At 36.3% G+C, this 21,541-nt stretch overlaps 1 protein-coding gene across 1 annotated transcript in view; it reads right to left on the reverse strand.

Annotated features, from left to right (window-relative positions):
* LOC106883723 (dynein beta chain, ciliary) overlaps positions 1 to 21,541 on the reverse strand; it is a 273,290-nt gene that overhangs the window by 103,811 nt on the left and 147,938 nt on the right. The window contains exons 47-49 of the mRNA XM_052974147.1: positions 21,215 to 21,385; positions 18,510 to 18,624; positions 11,597 to 11,722 (exon numbers count right to left, since the gene is read on the reverse strand). Coding sequence (XP_052830107.1) covers positions 11,597 to 11,722; positions 18,510 to 18,624; positions 21,215 to 21,385 — 412 coding nt within the window. The remainder of the gene's footprint in view (positions 1 to 11,596; positions 11,723 to 18,509; positions 18,625 to 21,214; positions 21,386 to 21,541) is intronic.

Below are 21,541 nucleotides of genomic sequence, written 5' to 3' on the forward strand. Positions count from 1 at the left end.
GGCCGGGGGCTTTCCCGGTCTTCATACTCTTAATTGCTTTATCTACCCGGTACTATCAACTCGGATAGCTGGTCCCTCTATTGGGTCGACATACGGCAGGCTCTCTTCCTCCCATTCATTCTCTTTATTAAGCAATCTATCGTAGTGGCATCTCCAAACCTCTTTCTTTGCATCCTCATTTAGTGCAAGCGTACCATCATCCATGCGAACACATTTCTCTCCTACAACATCACTATTCTCTCTCCTACACTGTCTTGCACATATATATATATATATATATATATATATATATATATATATTTCGTATGTGTATTTCGTGTATATATATATATTCACACACACACACGTATGTATGTATGTATGTATGTATGTGTGTGTGTGTGTGTGTGTGTGTGTGTGTATATTTGTGTGTTTGGCCCCTACCACTGCTTGACAACTGCTGCTATTGTATTTGTATCTCCATAACTTAGTGCTTCAGCAAAAGAAACTGGCAGAATAAGTACCAGGTTTTAAAAATGTTCTGGGGTCGATTTGTATGGCTATGACCTGATGGTTGTAAAAGGTTAAAAAATACACATATATAGAAACCAACATCTACTACAAACCAATGACCTCCAAGCAGTTTCTACTATTTCCTTCATACCGCACAAATCAAACCGAATTTTCCATTTAACCTAGCTAGGAGAATCTGAACAATTGTTTCTAATTTGGATATTCAGGATAAAAGACTCCTTGAATTAAAACAGGCATTACTTGAAAGAAAGTTCTCATCAAATCTAATAGAGAATGGAATAGAATGTGCCAAAGCAATAGACATTGAAAAATTAGGAAAAGTCAAAACCAGTTTAGACACCTCAAAAACTCTTATCTCTAATTGCAGCACATACAGTAAGTAACTGTAGAATATGTGGTGATGGGAAAGAAACAAGTCATATTGTCTTTGGCTGCCCAGTCTTGACCAAGAAGGAACATATCCACAGACATGACAGTGTTTGGACTTATATACTCTGGAAGTTGTGCCAGCATCATTGAATAACAGCAGAAAAAAGATGGTATAACTTGAGAAGGGTCTCAGAAAATGGCATGGCAACCATACTCTGGGATATTCCAAAACACATAGATAGGGAGATCAAAGCTAACTGATTAGATATTGTCTTAGAGACGAAGAAAAATATTAACTCCTAATTGACATATCTGTCCCAATAGATGACATTTTATTTCTAAAAGAAATGAAAAAGCTACCAAAATACAAAGATCTGGAAATAGAGACAACCCAAATGTGGGACTTGAAAACAGAAGCAGTCCTTATAACAACATGCAGACAAATACATAACTAAAATCCCAAGACTTATGAATATATGTAAAATACAGAAGATAGCAATGCTAGACAGTACTGCATATACTGCATATACCCAATGCATATACCCAATGCATATACCCAATGAAAGCACGCAATAAAAACAGGACTGTTGAATAATAACAATAATAATAGTAATTACGATTTCAAATTTTTGCACAGGGCCAGCAGATTTTGAGGGGAGAGGAAGTTGATTACATCAACCACAGTGCTCCACAGGTACTCATACCATCAACCATAATAGGATGAAAGGCAAAGTCAACCTTGGCAATGCTTGAACTCAGAATGTGAAAATAGGTGAAATACCGCTAAGCATTTTTGTTTGGCTTCCTAATGCTTTTACCAGCTTTCTGCCTTAATAATAATAACAATCCTTTCTACTATAGACACAAGGCCTGAAATTTGGTGGGAAAGGGGACAAGTATATCGACCCCAGTACTTAACTGGTACCAATTTTATCCACCCCAAAAGAATGAAAAACAAAGTTGACCTCAGGAGAATTTGAACTTAGAATGTAAAGATGGATGAAATGCTGCTAAGAATTTTGTCTGCTGTGCTAATGATTCTGCCAGCTTACTGCCTTAACATCTTAATAATCCTTTCTTCTAAAGGCACAAGGCCTAAAATTTTGGAGGAGGGGACTAGGCAATTACACCAACCCCAGTATTTCATTGGCATTTAATTTATTGACCCTGAAAGGATGAAAGGCACAGTCAACCTCAGTGGAATTTGAACTCAGAATGTAGCAATGGGTGAAATAACGCTAAGAATTTTGCCCGGCGTGCTAATGATTCTGTCAGTATAATAATAATAATAACAATAATAATAAGAATAATCTTCACTACCATCACCATAATCTTCACTCATTTGTCATGTAGTATATATCATCTATAAATATACACATGTAAAATGTATATGTATTATGATATACAATACATAGCAGATGTATATGACATCTAATATGACATCAGATGAGGAAAACAACTCTTGTCACAAGAAAAAAGGAGAATTTATAGTTTGATTTGTATTAAAAGGAATAAAGTTTATCCAAAATAATTGATTGTTAAGTATTGTACCTGTCTGGTGTTGTAAGTACAAATACATTGACAACACAAGATAATGTGAAAAAAAAGTCACTCCAGCATCTTGGGAAATTCGAGACAGTCTTATGATCATATGACTGTTAGACAATAATTTCAGATGAAGTGCTAATCTTGACAAGTTATTAACAATGAAAATAAATTGCAAATAACCACACAAGTAATGTGACAGATAAATTAATGAGTCATTTAACTGGCACTCTGTTGGTTATGATGACAAGGGTCTCTGTAGATCCAATCAACGGAACAGCCTGCTTGTGAAATTAACATGCACGTGGCTGAGCACTCCACAGACATGCATACCTTTAAAATAGTTCTCAGGCTGATTCAGTGTGACACAGAATGTGACAAGGCTGGCCCTTTGAATTACAGGTATCATTTAGTTTTGCCATGCTGAGAGGACTGTAGCAATGAGAAATAGTGTCTTGCTCAAGGATACAATGTGCTCCCAGACATCAAACTCATGGCTTTATGAGTGTGAGGTGCATACTCCTAACCACTAAGCCACATGCCTTCACATGTGTCATTTAATGTGTTCTTGATAGAGTTACAGTCATTCAATAACTTGTGGTTCTAAGTTCAAATCCTGCACAAGTCAATGTAGTTATTTATGTTTTAAGTTTGATGAAGTAAGTATCCAAATCTTTCACTATTTTCTTAGTAGCTTAGTTTATACCAGGTTACTTGAATTTCTAGGTGTTCAGCTACAACCAAAATTGTCATTTACATGATTTACATCATGGAACATAGATGTTAAATGATGAAGTTGATATGTATATGTGGATGTGAGTGTGTTCGTTTGTGTGAGTGTGTGTGTGTGTGTGTGTGTGTCAGTGTGTATACACAAACACCCATTATTATTATTTATATTATTATTACTGAGTGAGAGAGTAGAGCATGCCATCAAAGTGATACTGGGGTACAAATATATGAAACCCAATATACCCATCATGACTACCCGTCTGATAAGGGTACACCAGGCACATGCATTACAACCATATGTGTGCAACATAGTGATCTCATATCAAGATAAACAACACATAACCTTTCAGGTGGGGCCCAGTTAGAATTTTCTTCAGGTCAAGTAACTCATCCCACTCAAAAGGTCCCTGAATAAGGTTTGTTTAGGAATGATGAACAAAACACCCATGGTTCCAGAGATGAATTATTCAAACACCAAAAAATTCCTCTCAACACATGACACTATTCCAATTTCCTTTATATTCCTTTTATGTCTTCTGATACTGTTCTCAAGGACCCAACAATAATTGGCACTATCTTCACCTTCTTCATTTTCCAGAACCAGGCTATTTCGTACCTAAAAGGGTTCTATATATCTATCTTTTCACCTTCCTTCTTGATTATTCATGGACCAAGGGAGCATGCAACGTCAACTATATAACATATGTGGTGTCCTTGTCCGCCACCACTAGGTCTGGTCTGTAATGCTCTAGCACCTGATCTATTTGGATTGGTAAATCCCAGAAGATTTTGCTAGTCTCCGACTCTGCAGTTTGTGCTTACACCATGTCTTGCCTCTCTCTAGCCCCTGCTTTTCGTACAGTTTCCAATGTAGCACTTTTGCTACCTGGTCGTGTCGCCACTTGTAGTGGTCTTGGGTGTCAAAGGCATTCGTTCGTGATATAGGCAATGGTTTCATCCACTCTATCGCAGATGCGGCACAGTGGAGACACTTGCTCATTGCTAAGGTTGACCCTCCAGTTCATGGTCAAAGCTTGGTCTTGCGCTGCCAGTATAGTGCTCTCAGTCTCTTTTTTTTTTAGGGTTCCTTTCATCAGCCAATTCCACCTATTTTTTCCAGCAACTTCTGTTGTGGCTACATGGAATTGATTGTGTAGTCCCTTCTTGCGTAATTCTTCTTTATGTCCTTTTTGTACTTCTTACTTTGTTTTCCCTTTTTCACTGCTCTCAATACTCCCTCGTTCCTAACTGCCTCTTGCAAGGTTTCCTTACTTTGGGTTAGGTATCTCATTAAGCTCTCAAGTTCGATATGCACACAATCTTCTACACTTATCAGTCCCCTTCCTCCATTTCCTCTCTACATAGGTGATCAGCATCTGCATGTGGATGATGGGCTCTATGCATTAAGTGCTTTCTTGACTTCTTGTCCATCTCCTTTAGCTCCTCCTCTGTCCACTTCAGGATTCCAGCACCATACTGAACTACTGCGAGTGCGCTTGTGTTTATTGCTGAAATTATATTTTCTGGCATTCAGCTTTGAAGCCAATATTTTTCTCACTCACTGCAGGTACGCTCTTTTTTTTTTTCTTTTCTTTCTTGTTGTGGTGTTTGATTTCATCTGTCTCAAGTATTCCTAGGTATCTATAGCTGGATTGAGGTTGAATTGCCTTCATGATTTCACCACTCAGCAACCATATGCCTTCTTTCCTGACAAGCTTTCCTTGTCTCATCACCATCGTAACACATTTTGAGAGTTCTAACTCCATTTTAATATCACTGGAGACAATCTGCACAAACTGGACTAAGCTTTCCAGTTCTGCTTCAGTTTTGTGAATAGCTTCAGGTCATCCATGAATAGCAAGTGGTTTAGTTTTCTCTTACCGCTTCCCAGATCATAACCCTGTTCCCTGTAGTATTTCACTCAAGGGGATCATTCCCAGCATGAATATAAGTGGAGATACACTATTCTCCTGGAAGATTCCTTTCTTGATTTTCACCTTTCTTAGTACTTCCTAGTGCTTCCCTGCTGTCAATTCTGTTCTCCTGTATTTCATGCTATTCCATATAAGGTTTTTCATATTCTCTGCTACTCAATACATTTCCATTGTTCTTATTATCCAAAAGTGTGGTATATCATATCATATGCTTTGCAATAATCAACCCATGCCATGCTCAGGATGTATGTTTTCTTTTGCAGTTCCTGATAATTAGATTATCAATTAACAGCTGATCCTTTGTTCCCCAGCTCCTTTTTGTAGCACCCTTTCTGTTCAGTGGGTAGCAGCCCACTTTTTTCCAAGTATCTGAGCAGTTCACTGGCCAAAGCACCTGACATTAGTTTCCACATTAGCAGAAGGCATGTTATTAGTCTATGAATGTGAAAGATTTATGGGTGTGTAAATTTAATTTTTTAATTGAAATACAACAACAATAAAAAAAATATTTAATTTAAGGAGATGGAAACTATGAAATTCCTTTTGGGGTCTTTGATATTTTTTCCTTACCTCAATGATGCCAGTGGCATATATAAAAAGTCCCCTTAGAATAAAAAGTGTAGAATTATATTACCACTCTCAAATTAGAGAAACAAACACACATAACATTTTTTTTAGAACTTCATTGCATGAGACCGATACCATGAAATTCCTCAAATTGACTCCTATCATTTAAGCTTAATTAAAATATAGTTTGTTTGCAAAATAAAGTTATCTATACGTAAATACAGTTTTTTGTCTTATAATTTTTTGTGATATTTTACCTCACAACTTTTTTGATACACATTTTTATTGCATGGGACAAAAACTATGAAATTCTTCAATCTTTCTTCTATCATTGAAGCTAAGATAAATATATTTTTCTTTTAAAATAAAAAAGATATTTAGATCTAAACTTGATTGGTGGCCTTATTTACTCTCCTATAACATCACTACAAATTTTGATGTAAACTTTTTTCTACTGGACCAAATCTCAATTTTTTTATGCCAAAATGTAGCTAGGGACAAGTCCTCAAAAATGTCAACAGTGTTCCATTTAGTTAAGAATTGAATTAGTGACAAGCTCTAAAAGCTGCTGCATGTAAGTAAATTGTGGCCTTAAGAATATTATTCAACTACTACCATAGTTGAATGATATGCATATACATAGGAATTAATCTTCTCTTTTCGCTCCTTTGTACCACATGAGTTCAACTCACCTCCTCTCTGCATCCGACACCAACCTCACCTCCTCTCTGCATCTGACACCAACCTCACCTCCTCTCTTTATGACACCAACTCCACACACACTAGCAGTGACCACTTCTCAGCACCCACACCACACATCATCATGCACACACCATCATCTACATCCCACACACTGTTATCCACACACCCACACACCATCTTCAATAGCGTCACACATATACCACTATATGAGCAGCCACACACACTGTTTAACTTAGTACACACACCACACAAGCACATAACACCTGAACACAGACAATATATACACACACATGCAGCATACATAGACAAAGATAACTTTCACCCACATACATACATCATACACACTGTTTGATCACAGACACACATGTGCACACATCACGTGAAAAAACACACGTCAACTGCTACACACACAAACACACAAATCAGAGTCACTCGCCCCTATTCACACACACACAGTTATGCATTCACTCATGCCATTCTCACAAACACAAGCCAGATGCAACCTCAAAAACTGGTTTATCAGTCAGCATCATTAGACTGTGGCCGGCATAATGGAATAGGAGCTTTATTTGCATATTCAAAACGTTTCCTGTAAACAAATTTGAAAGATATCTATCTATCTATCTATACACACACACACACATATATATATTACTAATTTAGAGACGAACCCCCACTCTACAACTCAGTCAACTCAGAACCCGTCCAAATCCATGCTGTGAGGCATATACCATCTTAATATATCTAAGATTTTAATCTAAAAATTTAAATTAAATAATATATTACACAAATAAATCATATAAATAAATCATAGAAATATTAATTTTTTTTTAAATTTAAAAGTTAAAATTATAAATTGGACAGTAAAAATTAATACGATAATATACAGTATAGAAGTATAGATGTAAAAAGTTTGTGCTAGTATATAGAATACGCGCGTTTCATGACTGAAATAGGACTATATAAAATTATAAACAAATTCTATCCGAGTTCATTAGAATGGGGAAATGATTTTACTCCCCAAATCAGTCACTTTTCTGGTCAAATCCCTAAAATACCTATAATCATTCAAGGAATAAACATAAACACGAGAAATATATATATATATATATATATATATACATACATATATAAAGATACAAAATCTGTAAACTAATCCCTACATTAACGGTATTAATATAATTATTGAGAGTTACAATCTAAAAATATTGAAAAAAGAGTATTATAGTAAACAAGGTTAAAACATTATGGAATAAGTAGATAATAGTAAAACAATGTGTTAGTGTATACAGTTACTAAAAGACGTATGTCAATATTGCTTATAAAATTAAAATTAAAATAAGAAAACATGACTTATCTGCCGGTGGGTAAGTGTAGACTAAATCAAAATGACTGTATAGAATCTATACTAAAAGGTCACGTGATAAATATGGTGTCTATTACCCAGAAGTACATGCGTATTATAATTTCTAAAATAATAACGAAAATATCGAAAAAGAAAATCTACCGAAAATAAAAAGATTCTTAAGGATTAAACATACTAAAATACTTAAACTTGCAAATTAACGCAGAGTAATAACTATACACATACGAAAATTCTATATTACGTAAACAATGCTATGAAAATTAATACTGAAAAGTCACGTGATAAGCATAGCGTCCATTACCAGAGGTAAACACGTATCATAATTACTAAAATAATAACGAAAATATCGAAAAAGAAAAACCTACCTAAAATAAAAAGTTTATTGAAGATTAATAATACTAAAATACTTAAAACTCTCAGATTTACACAGAATAATAACTATACCAAATACTTAAAAAATGTTATGAAAACTTGTAAAAGATTGCTCATGTTATCGATGAAGACTTAAAGTAAAGGTAGTTATGTGTTTCTATTTGCATAACATTGAGATGATTAAAGTGTATTCTAAAGCTAATTTGATGTATCTTACGCTACTGATCATAACTATAAGTTGGTACCTAATCCTAGGTTTAAGTAAATAAGTTAGTTATCTAAACTTATTATATAAGTAATTTAATTTATGTCTGAATTTAATATTACGTTCATCGTGGGAGTTAATCAATTTTTTATTGGCTAATAATATCTCTTTAAATTCATTAGTACATACTAAGCAGAATTGATTCCCTATCCTATATGATTTAGCCTTGCAAACTATTTCCCATTTTAACTCGTATTCTATTCTCTTTGATTTAAGTTCCCTAATATATTTACTAAGGCCCATAGAGTTCATTAAATTTCTGTTCTTAAAAGAATTCATAAGTTGGGCCACTCGGAATTTAATTTTATTGGAAGTCGATCCAATGTAAGTAGTATTTATGTTATCATTATTACTACAGTTATTATCCTTCAAAATCACTATACATTTGTATACTACGTCCTCAACGTTACATCTATTTTAAAATTTACATTTAGTCCTATCTCTACAATTACAATCAATTATATTTTGGACTTCAATGGAGGTATTACTTAATTTATTATTGTAAAACTTATTTAATTTAAATTTATTAAAGGATGAAATGATATTGCCAACATTATTAGTGGTAGAGTAACCAACTCCAAAATTATTGCTAGAAAATGTGTCCTTATATTTCTTGTTGTCTTTAATAAATATCTTAATTATATTTAAAATCTCTTTAATAATGTTAGTTTTTACCTGTATCCCATAGGGAATTATTAACCATATTTTATTCTTCTTATTATTATTACTATGAGGTTTTTTGTTCATATTACTACCTATCTCTGGCTTTAGGTGGTTCTGTATACTGTGTATTCGTCATTTAAGTTACCTTTTAAATTATAATTATATTTAGAATTGTTGAAAAATTTAATATCATGATTATATCCCGCCTTATGAAACGCTTCATTATAATATAGTGCATGTTTATTGAATATCTCATAGTTGGAAGAAAGTACTGAAATTCTTTTCCCTATATTATTTACTAATGCTTTCTTAATAGAAGGTGGATGGTTACTCTTAACGTTAATATATTTCAGGTTTTCGTTAATTTTATGGTAAGGTTGGGTTATACCTGTTATTAAGTTGAAATTTACATCTAAGTAGTTGACATTGCTATATTCGTTATTAATTTAAAAACCTAAGCCCATTTCTTTTAAAGAAACTGTAAATTTTCTTCTTATATATTTCTAAAGTTCTATTCGTGCTATTTTTCGTTATTAGCAAGAGGTCATCTCTGTATAATCCACCCTCTAATTTAAGATTTTCTAATTGGAGTTCTGTTAATAAATAAATTCCTACTAGGTCTATAACCTGAGCAGAGTCCAGTGATCTCATAGGGATATCAAAAAATCCCTGGTATCTTTTCTAGCCCACAATTTATTATTGTACCTAATAAACGATTTTTTCGCCATTTTTACTACCTTAAATTCCTCCTTAGTCATTCCCACCTTATTCATAGCATATATTAAGGCCTTATTAATCACTATTTCATTAACAGATGAATAATAATCCTCTATGTCTATTTGGATAAATTTGTAACTACTACTGTCTTTAATATCTTTAAACCATTTAAAATTATTATTAATGCTACTCCAGAGTTTCAGGTAATTTAGGTTATTTAGTTTATTAATATATTTGTCTAAAATTAACTTACTTAATTTCCCTAAATCCGATTTACTGGGACATATTAGTCTTACTTTAGGGTCCGAGTAGAAATTGTCTTTATGATCCTTTATAGTTATCCTAGGGTGCATCGGTACATATGGTTCCATTTTATTGTCTATCTCATATTTTTCCATGATTAACCGAGTGGCTTTATTAATATTATAAATGGTATCTTCCGGGACAATTTTATATTTTTTATTTATTTCCTTTCCTAAAAGTTTATCATATAATTTTGTATCTAACTTATACAGGTTGCCAGTTTTATCAGATTGTACTACTATTCCCTCGACATTACGCATTTCTTTTATTTTAATTCCTAAGTTTCTTAAGTATTCATTATGTCTGTTTGGGTATTTTTAAAACTTAATGTTGTTAACCACCTTCCAAATTTTGTCTTCCAGGGACTAAATTTCCCTATTATATGGGGATTCCCTTTTAGTTTTAAATTGAGAGCTTATATAATTGGTATTCTCTACATCTTTAATGTTGGCAATGTTACAGTTCTTATAGTGAGCTATCCATTTTATTCTATTAATAAACTCCTTTATATTATTAATAAGTTTAATGGTATATTCCCTTTTAAATGGAATAGGGATGTCCTTCAATGAAGATTCCCAGAGTAGTGGTTCAATCCTACCTGTAAGTTCCATAATAAACGAAAATCGAAGGTAAAACCTAAAACAATAGTCGTATTATAAATACATTAAAAGTATTATAGTAATAATAATATTAGAGAATGAAAAATTTATTCCAACCTTACAGGCAAAAATTGGTATAATATTACACCGGGTTTCCTAATATATAATATATATGTATATTACTAATTTAGAGATGAACCCCCACTAATTGTAGAAATAATCATGTTTATTGCTAATGAAACAGACACTGATTACAATTAAATTACAAGATTGGGCTTTTCTACTTTTTATTCTCACTATGTCTGTGCAATAACATTAATCTTTTATACTTTACATTTATATAACATAGACAATGTTTATGCAACATATGTACTCTTTGCATAACATGCATAGCAATCACATGATACACATACTATCTACATACCGTTAGCATAATATACATACCATTTATATATCATTAATACCATTTATACAACATACTACTTACATGAAATGCATATGCAAAAAACAACATAGCTTCTGCTTGCAAGTGATTATGACTTGGTGACATGCACCAGATTTTTGCTAATTGTTTAGGGTGTCTGAGTAGCTGCATGCAAACATAGATGCCTTGGCCATTCCACTATTGATCAGTGGAACTTCAAGAATGGTAAAGCTAGAGGGAGAGAGGGCTGCACCAACATTTAGCTGGCACTAATTTCCAGTTGAATAGATCAGAACAACCTAAAGTTAAGTGCTTTGCTCAAGAACACAACACTCTGCCAAATTTAGGAACTGAACCTACAACCTTATGACTGTAAACTCATACCCTTACTATTATGCCATGCTTCTTCATAACATATATACCATTTATTTAACAGTTAAAAGCACTTTCAAGTTAAAGTGCATACAACAAATAATTTCAATAATGGCTAATTCTTTCTATCAAATATTTTCTTTTAATACTCACAGTCATTATTTTAGGGGAATCCAATATGAATTTATCAATGTTCTGTAAAGAAATTTCATGTTTTTGAGCTGATAGCGAAGCTTCTTGGAAATTGTGAGTGAGCTTAGCTTTACAGGTCAGTAATTTCTGAAAAAAAAAAAAAAAAAGCTTTAAGAAACTGTCATCAGCATTATTGTTTTCATCAACACCAACACCACCACCACCACCACCATTATATTAGAAGAAACAACAACAAAAGGGTAGATGTATTGGACAATAAAAAAAGATGTTATGGTTGCAGTTGGAATACCTTTCATGATAGATGCATTTAATCAGAACTAACTTTAAGTAAAACAAAAACAGTAACAACTATAACTTCTACCCTCTCCTTTAATACTGACATCACAATTAGCAGCAACACTGTCATATTCTTCATGGCTAGTGGATTGGCAGCACAGTTAAAGTGTTGGATAAAATGCCCTACAGTATTAGTTTCAACTCTTTATGTTCGCAGTTCAAATCCCACTGAGGTTAAATTTACTGTTATTTTTCTCAGAGTGAATAAAATGAAGTAACACCTTACCTTCATTATGCAATGACAAAGAAATAATGATTAAAGATGAAAATTCCCAAATGCTCAGAAAAAACCTCACAGGTAAAAGAGGTTAAAAAAAATCACAGAAAAGAAAAACCTCGACATAAAACAATGGGGACAGGTAACCTTTTATCTTTTATTTGCTTCAGTCATTACATTGCGGCCAAACTGGGGCACCACTTTGAAGAAATTTTATCAAATGAATCGACCCCTGTACTTATTCTATCGGTCTCTTTTGCTGCACCACTAAGTTACAGGGTATGTAAACACACTAACACTAGTCAAGCAGTGGTGATGGCAAACACATACATGCACGTATGCACACACACACGAGGCGCTTCTTTCAGTTTCCATCTACCAAATTTACTCACAAGTCATCAGTCAGCCCAAGGCTGTAGTAGAAGACACTTGCCTAAGTAAGCTACTTTGCAGTGGGAGTGAACCTGAAACCATGTGGTTCAGAAGCAAACTTCTTACCACACAGCCACATCTGTGCCTATGAGAGGTAAGGAGAATTTATTTTTTCTGAATGGCAATGACATACCTCCTCAGAAAATTAATGGGAAAAGTTAAGAGAATGAAGATGAACTAAGATTCACTATTCCTTGAAAACTAACAGTTAATAGTCTAAAGTTCACATCCCTGGTGCCATGGACTCCCTGAAGAACACAAGAACAATTAGGTTCAGAATATAAATAAAATGCAAAAGACAGATTATTCATGAAGTTAAAATTATAACATTATACTAAACTTAAAAGAGATTGCAATCATTGGCATTTCTCAATACCAATCATCGTCATCATCGTTTAACGCCCGCTTTTCATGCTGGCATGGGTTGGACGGTTTGACTGAGGACTGGCGAGCCAGGTGGCTGCACCAGGCTCCAATTTGATCTGACAGAGTTTCTACAGCTGGATGCCAACCACTCCAGAGTGTAGTGGGTGCTTTTATGTGTCACCGGCATGAGGGCCATTCAGGCAGTACTGGCAACGGCCACACTCAAATGGTGTTTTTTACATGCCACCGGCACAAGAGCCAGTTCAGCGGCACTGGCAATGACCTCACTTGAATGCTGTTTCTCACATGCCACCAGCACAAGTGCCAGTAAGGTGATGCTGGTAACGATCACACTAGAATGGTGCTTTTTGCATGCCACTGGCAGGAGAACCAGTCAGCGACCCTGGCAACAATCACACTCGGATGGTGCTCTTAGCGCTCCACTAACACGGATGCAAGTCATGTGGTGCTGTCATCGAATTTGATTTTGATTTCACTCGCCTCAACAGGTCATCGCAAGCAGAGTTTAGTGTCCAATGAAGGAAAGGTATGCATAAGTGGGCTGGTTACACCACTGGCATAGGCCACAGGTTATGGTCTCACTTGGCTTGCTGGGTCTTCTCACACACAGCATATTTCCAAAGGTCTCGGTCATTAGTCATTGCCTCGGTGAGGCCTAATATTCAAAGGTCGTGCTTCACCACCTCATTCCAGGTCTTCCTTGGTCTACCTCTTCCACAGGTTCCCTCAACCGCTAGGGTGTGGCACTTTTTCACACAGCTATCCTCATCAATTCTCACCACATGACCATGCTAGTGCAGTCGTCTCTCTTGCACACGACATCTGATGCTTCTTAGGTCCAACTTTTCTATCAAGGCACATACACTCTGTAGGGTATGCACACTGACATTACACATCCAGCGGAGAATACTGGCTTCATTCCTTGCAAGGTTACGCATATCCTCAGCAGTCACAGCCCATGTCTCACTACCATGTAGCATGGCTGTTCGTACACATGCGTCATACAGTCTAACTTTTACTCTGAGTGAGAGGCCCTTTGTCACCAGCAGAGAAAGAAGCTCTCTGAACTTTGCCCAGGCTATTCTTATTCTAGCAGCTACACTTTCAGAGCACCTACCCCTGCTACTGACTTGGTCACCTGGGTAATAGAAGCTAGCAACTAGTTCTAGTTTTTCTCCCTGGAATGTGGCAAAAGTTGTTCTCTGTACATTTTCAGTGTTTATTGCTCCTGAGCATCTGCCACATACAAAAATTATCTTCCCATTTAACCTTCTTTTGATATTGCTGCACCTTTTATGTGTCCATAGCTTACACTGGGTACATCTCAAATAGTTTCTACCGATGCCTTTTCTACAGATCAAGCAAGGCCATCTACCTGAAGTGATCTGTGGTTTGTCTGCCTTCCTACTTATTAGGACTTTGGTTTTAGCTAGGTTGACTCTAAGGCCCTTCAATTCTAGACCTTGCTTCCACACCTGAAACTTCTCTAGTTCTGATAGTGACTCAGCAATTAGAGAAAGGTCATCAGTATAGAGGAGCTCTCAGGGGCATTTTGTCTAGAATTCTTCTGTTATTGCCTGGAGGACTATGATAAATAGGAGGCTGAGGACTGAACCTTGGTGGACCCCTACCTCTACCCGGAATTCTTCACTGTACTCGTTGCCATCCCTCACTGCCATCTTTGCCTAGGTATTTCTCCTGCAGCTGTCTTACTAGAAATATGGCATCAGTGATGCGTTTCCCTGGCACAAACCCAAACTGCATCTCATCTAAATTGACTCTCTCCCTAATTAGTTGGGCTATGACTCTCTCCTTGACCTTCATTACCTGATCCAACAACTTGATACCTCTGTAATTATTTGTATCTAAAGCGTCACCTTTACCTTTGTTGAAGTTGACTATGGTGCTGCTACACCAGTCATTGGGTATGACTCCTTCATGTATCACCTGGTTATCTATACAGGTGACTAGGCTATAGCCAACACTGCCAGATATTTTAAGCATCTCTGCGGTGATGGGCTGGGGGCTTTCCCTGTCTTCATACTCTTAAATGCTTTATCTACCAAGGTACTGTCAATTTGTATAGCTAGTCCCTCTGTTGGGTCGACATTCGGCAGATTCTCTTTCTCCCATTCATTCTCTTTATTGAGCAACCTTTCATAGTGGTGTCTCCAAATCTCTCTTTGTAGCCTCGTTTAGTGCAAGTGAACCATCATCGATGTGGACACATTTCTCTCCTACGACATCATGATTCTCTCTCACACACTGTCTTGCAACACAAAATACTTCAAGTCTTTGGTCCTCACGGTGCAGAACATTGGTAAATTTTTTTCTTATCTGCTTCCCCTCTGGCTAAATAAACCTGTCTCCTAGCTTCCCTTCTGGCAGTCTGATACAATTCCTTGCTACCACCGTTCTTCCAGTTGTTCCAAGCCTGTTTCTTTTCTCCAATAGCCCTGTCAACCAAATTGTTCCACCACCATGTTACCTTCGGTCAACAGGGGACTTTGCACCATCCACAGATCTGGTCAGTGTCTCTCAACAGGCCATCCCGCAGAAACCTCCAGTTGTCTTCCACATCATGTGATGCTATATCCCCTTCTATTTCGTCAAAGGCTTTGAGTAATACATCTCTAAATCTCTGTCCATTTGCAGGATCTTTAAGCTTCCAGACCCTTCTCCTCCATGCTGGTCGTTTTCTGGGCATCCATTTAGGCCTGATCCTGAAGTGGCTAACTACTAGTCTAAGTTGAGGGGTACATTCTTCATCTGGGAAGGTGTTGGCATTTATAAGCAGTTATCTTTCCCTTTTACTGGTGAGGATGTAGTCAATTTGGCTAGTGTGTCTGCCAGAACAGGAGGTGACTAGGTGATTGGTAGGTTTCTTGAAGTTAGTATTGCAAACCATATGATCATTTGCATCGCAGAACTCCAGCAGTCTGGTTCCTTCCTCATTGCAGGAACCAAAACCATAGCCTCCATGTACACCATGGAAGCCCCCTGCATGTTGTCCAACATGTCCATTGAAGACACCAGCCACAAAGAGAAGGTCCCTGTCATTCGTCAACGAAGTAGTCTGCAAGAGGATGTCATAAAATCGGTCTTTCTGCCCATCAGATACCCCTGGTTGAGGGGCATAGCCCAAGATAATGGTTGCTAACCCATGATGAAGCATTAATCTAATCTCAAGTATTCTGTTGCATACTCTGACTACCTCGATTACCTTATCAACCCATTTCTCCACAAGAGGTATACCCATCCGTCTGTGTTCTCTGCCCATAAAATCTTGTACCTGTGTTCTTTGCCTGTGAGGAACCTAGCGGAAACTCGTCTCCACTTTACTTCTTGGAGGTAGCACAAATCGACACATCTCCATTCAAGCATCTCAACAATCTTACCAGACCTACTTTTCAGTGTGCTGACGTTGAGAGTGCCAACCCTGAGGGTGTGGGAGGTATGGGTCTGTGTGACCCTGGGACGGGGGACAGCAGCATCATGTACCTGAAAAGAAAGCTTGCATTTGGCAGAATTCATAAACAAACAATAGCCTTCAACCTGCATACATTACACCATCATTTTTATGCACTAAATGATCGATAAACCCTAGGTAGGAGTGAGGATGGCATTAAACCTTTTGAAGTGTTCATGGGAGACAACCAAAGGATGACATAGGATAGGAACTTCTGGTACAGGTAGAAGGGATGGGAGGGCGGGCGTACCATGAGCTAGCAAATTTAGACAAGAGCATCTTCTGGATTTGTATTCCTTCGAGGGAGTTATTAAAAATCGAGTAGGGGGATCTGAGTATGTGCGCTAGTTTATATAGGGTGGTGGTGGTGGAAGAGTGGAGAAGTGTTGGCAAATCAAGTGAAATAGAATTGAAAAAGCTTAGAATTTTCGGTCAGCCAATCTGTGACAAATTTAGAGAAATAAGTGACGTTGTGACAAACTTGAATAAATAAATATGTGACGATTAATGGATATGGATGAACTTAAGACAACAACGAGGAAGACGAAACTATTGAAACTATGTTTACATGGTAATGAAATAGATAGAATAATGAAAAGAACTAAATAAGGGGTTTATGATCTGTGCAGAAATAGAGGAGTAGATGAACGATGTTGAATAGACAAAACTTCTTATCTGAGCATCTTCTGAGATTCGTATTCTTTTGGCAGAGGTATTGAAAATCGAGTGTCTCCAAAAAATGCATACTGGTATATTTGGTTACACTTGAACCCAATTTGAGAAATGGTTAAGTGGATAGTACTGTGAGATGTTTTCTTTTATTCAATGTTTCATTAAAACTAAAATGACAGGGGCTGTTTGTAAAATATAAATTGTGCAAAAGTTCTTTGACAAAATGAGTCTGAAATCACAGCTTATGCTGTTTCTTAATCTCTTACACATAGCAGCCAAGCTTCTTCAAAGCATACCATGCTATATTAAAAATGAGAACATTTAATGCTAGTTGCCCAAAATAATGAAATGATCACAGGCACAAGTATGACTGTGTGGTAAGAAGCTTGCTTCCCAACCACATGGTTCCAGGTTCAGTCCCACTGCATGACACCTTGGTTTTCTACAAGAGCTTCAGATTGACCAAAGCCTTGTGAATGGATTTGGAAGATGGAAACTGAAAGAAGCCTGTTGTATGTGTGTGTGTGTGCAAGTACGGCAGTGTAAACATCTTGAGAGAAAAGTTGGGCTCAAGAGGCATCAGATGTGGTGTGCAAGAGAGATGACTGCACTGGTATCGTCATGTGATGCATATGAATGAGGACAGCTGTAAAGAAGTGCCTATCTCTACCAGTAGAAGGAAGCTGTGGAAGAAGGAGACCCAGGATGATATGGACGAGGTGGTGAAGCATGATCTTTGAAGGTTGGGCCTCATGAAGGCAATGACTAGTGACTGAGATCTTTGGCAATATATTGTGCTTGAGAAGACCTGTCAAGCCAAGTGAAATCATAGTTGTGGCTGTTGTCAGTGTCACATAACTGGGACCCGTACCGGTGGCATGTAAATAGCGCCTTTCAAGTGTTTGGTCTCCTGGAAGCAATGTGGTCAATGCTGGTCTTGCATAACTAGCACTAGTGCCAGTGGCATGTAAAAAGCACCTTCCAAGCACTGGGCCTCATAGAGGCAATGACAAATGACAAAAGACTTTTGACAATATGCTGTGCTTGAGAAGGTAAACCCATCAGGCTAAATGAAATCATAGTCATGGCAGATACTGGTGTCACACAACTAGCACCTGTGCCAGTGACAAGTAAAAGCACCCATTACATTCTTAGAGTGGTTGGCATTAGGAAGGGCATCCAGCTGCAGAAACCATGCTAAATCAGACTGGAGTCTGGTGCAGCCCTTCAGCTTACCAGCCCTGGTCAAACTGTCCAACCCATACCGGCATGGACAATGGACACTAAATGACGATGATGATATGTATATCTATGTGTGTATGTGGCTGTGTGTCAAAAACCAATATTAATTATATATGGTTAAATCCATGTATGAGAAGTTGTAAATTTTAGTTGGTTACCTTGAGTTTATCTTTGAATGTCTTCAACTGTTTCTCTGCTTCAGCAATAAATAAAACAGTTTCTTTGACTTTCTCATGCAGTGGCTTCACTTTCTTCATCATTGTTGTGTTATAGCTGATATGTAAATTGCATAAAAGGAGAGGAAAATATATGTTGTTTAATTTGGTGCCATAGAATCACATCTGAAGCATCATGACTGATTAATGATTGCAGAATATTGACTTTAAGGAGGAATGATTATTGAAAGCCTAGTACTTATTCTATCGGTCTCTATTGCCGAAGCGCTAAGTTGCAGGGACATAAACATACCAGCATCGGTTGTCAAGCGATGTTGGGGGACATACACACATACATATATATATACATATATACGACGGGCTTCTTTCAGTTTCCGTCTACCAAATCCACTCACAAGGCTTTGGTCAGCCCGAGGCTATAGTAGAAGACACTTGCCCAAGATGCCACGCAGTGGGACTGAACCCGGGACCATGTGGTTGGTAAGCAAGCTACTTACCACACAGCCACTCCTTCGTCTATTACTGATTGATTTTTAAACATGAACCCTTAAAGAATTATTCCCTAGTAATTATTTTGAAGAAAAAAAAAAGTTATTTCAAGGAATTTGAATTTAAAATTCTTGATATTTAGGGAGTGATTTCTAAATTGGTCTTTTTAAAATTAAATTTATCTAAGAATATGCAATTATTAAACCTGGCTAAATCTTTTATCACTTTGAATACCATATGTATCACAGGTGGCTTCTATGATAGAGAACTAATATATTTGTTTTGTACTATGGAAGGCACTGGTGATACTATGCTGTATATTAATGTGGTACTAGAACATATAAATGGTTAAAAAATTAGAAAAATCAAAAAATGTGTAATTTATAACAAAATTAGACTATTAGTGCAAAAAGAAGGGTATGATGCAAAATGGACTTAGTACGACAAAGTGTTAAAATAAACTTGACTCCATACTGAAACTGAGAAATTGTTCCCATTCTTTTATCATTCAGGTATCCTTTAAAATAAAGAGATGCAGCTTGACATACAGCTTTACAATGGCACACACAAAGAGGGATACTAAAACAAAATGGTAAGGTAGAACCTTTTGAGGAGATGATCTTTTCAAAATTTCAGGGAGTAGTGAGGTCATTTGTTTATTAAGGAGGAGCACAACAGACAATTATTGGCTCCTCCTTGGCTCTGTGTACCCCAGATTGATGTACCAGGTTACCCCTCCCCTCTTATAGGTTAGGTTAGGTTGGTAGGTGTTGGATATTCATGCAATTTGCATCTATAAAATTTCACTCATAAAGCATTGATCAACTCAAGGCTATGATAGAAAATTATTTTCTCAAAGTACTGCACAGGAATTGAACCCAAATCTGTTTTTGTGAAGCAAACTACTTAAGCATACAATATTTTCTAGACCCATATTTCCTAGATTTCCCCAGTTATTATTGAAAAGGAACAAAAACTTGTGTGATCAACTAGTCAGAATCAGAACCTAACTCCTTCTCTAGTAACACTTAATCCAATGCTTTCACTTATATTTGCAAAAGATGCATGATTGTCTCTTCATCTGGAATCCTTAGAATAAATAAATCTCCAACTAATTTACATGCATCTCATCAATTGTTATCTACTCTACTTCAAACAAACACTGTAGACATTTATTTATATATATATATATATTGCTAAGATAAGTCATATTTAGGAGAGTGTCAACTGGAAACTAATTTCTTTGGTCACTTTTTGTTTTAAAGCATCACATTACATTATAACTAAATTAAGTATCTGTTGCCTAGGTGGATTTAGTCACTAACTTTGGTTTTCTTCTTAGTTTCGGTTGTTTTCTTTCTTTTTCCCTAATCTCAAATTACACTTTTTTTTTATTTTACCCCCCTACTTCATATGTTCTTGCTGATCTCTCTCTCTCTCTCTCTCTCTCTCTCTCTCTCTCTCTCTCTCTCTCTCTCACACACACACACACACACACACTCTCTCTCTCTCATCAAACTTTACTACTTGTTCTGTCCCTTTCTCCCTCTGTTCAGTCTCCTCCCACTAACCCACATTTTACTTTCAACTACTTCATTACATCTGTTAAACCATCATATTCTTTCATTTTCTGATGAAGTGATTTGCCTGAAGAATCACATCATCATTATCAATAATACCCATGTTATATACTGGCATGGGTTGGATGGTTTGACAGGATCCAATGGGTCTAAGAACTGCATCATGCTCCAATGTCTGCTTTGGCATGGTTTCTATGGTTGGGTCCCCCCCACTAATACCAACAACTGAGGGTTTTTTTGTTTTTTTCATATCACCAGCACTACTGAGATCATCATGCAACTTTGGTGGACCAGTTAAGTTGACACATTAGGAATAAGCTGAAATCTTATTTACTATTTTACAAGCAACTTTTAGAAAGGCTTCTTACTTTCTTCAGTCAATCTGACTTCATGAGTGATTGGCATTAAAAAGCATTAATTCCACCAGTTTATGTAAATGTTCAAAACTTTGCAAATATGAATTGGAATTAGCAAAAAAATAATGTTTTATCACAAAGAAGGATTTTCAACTTTAAAAACTAATTTGGTAAAACAGAAATATCTATTTGTAGAAAGATTCAAATATTATAATCTTCATTAGCTGAATGCAGAAAGAAGATTTAAAGGAAATATACATACTTTGTAACATTAATTACCCATTGACACAAAATTCTACAAGATGAATCTCCAGGCGAAATTTTATCAATATATTCTGGATTAAAGTTTTCCTTCTTAACATAATCCTGCAATATTTCTAGATGTGACAAAGACACTGTGTATTCATCAAATGTCATTAGTTCCCCAATGAACCTAAAAATTGAAAGAATTGATATTCAAGAATTAGATGTTTTTTGAGTTTTATTTTGCAACTTTTCAATATATTATAAATAGGAATAAAAAAATATTACTGTTTATGTATAGACTCAAGGAAGAGAGAGAAGGAGGGGGGATAGACAGACAGAGAGA

Source organism: Octopus bimaculoides, chromosome 17, assembly GCF_001194135.2.
Source record: "Octopus bimaculoides isolate UCB-OBI-ISO-001 chromosome 17, ASM119413v2, whole genome shotgun sequence".
Lineage (NCBI taxonomy): Eukaryota > Metazoa > Mollusca > Cephalopoda > Octopoda > Octopodidae > Octopus > Octopus bimaculoides.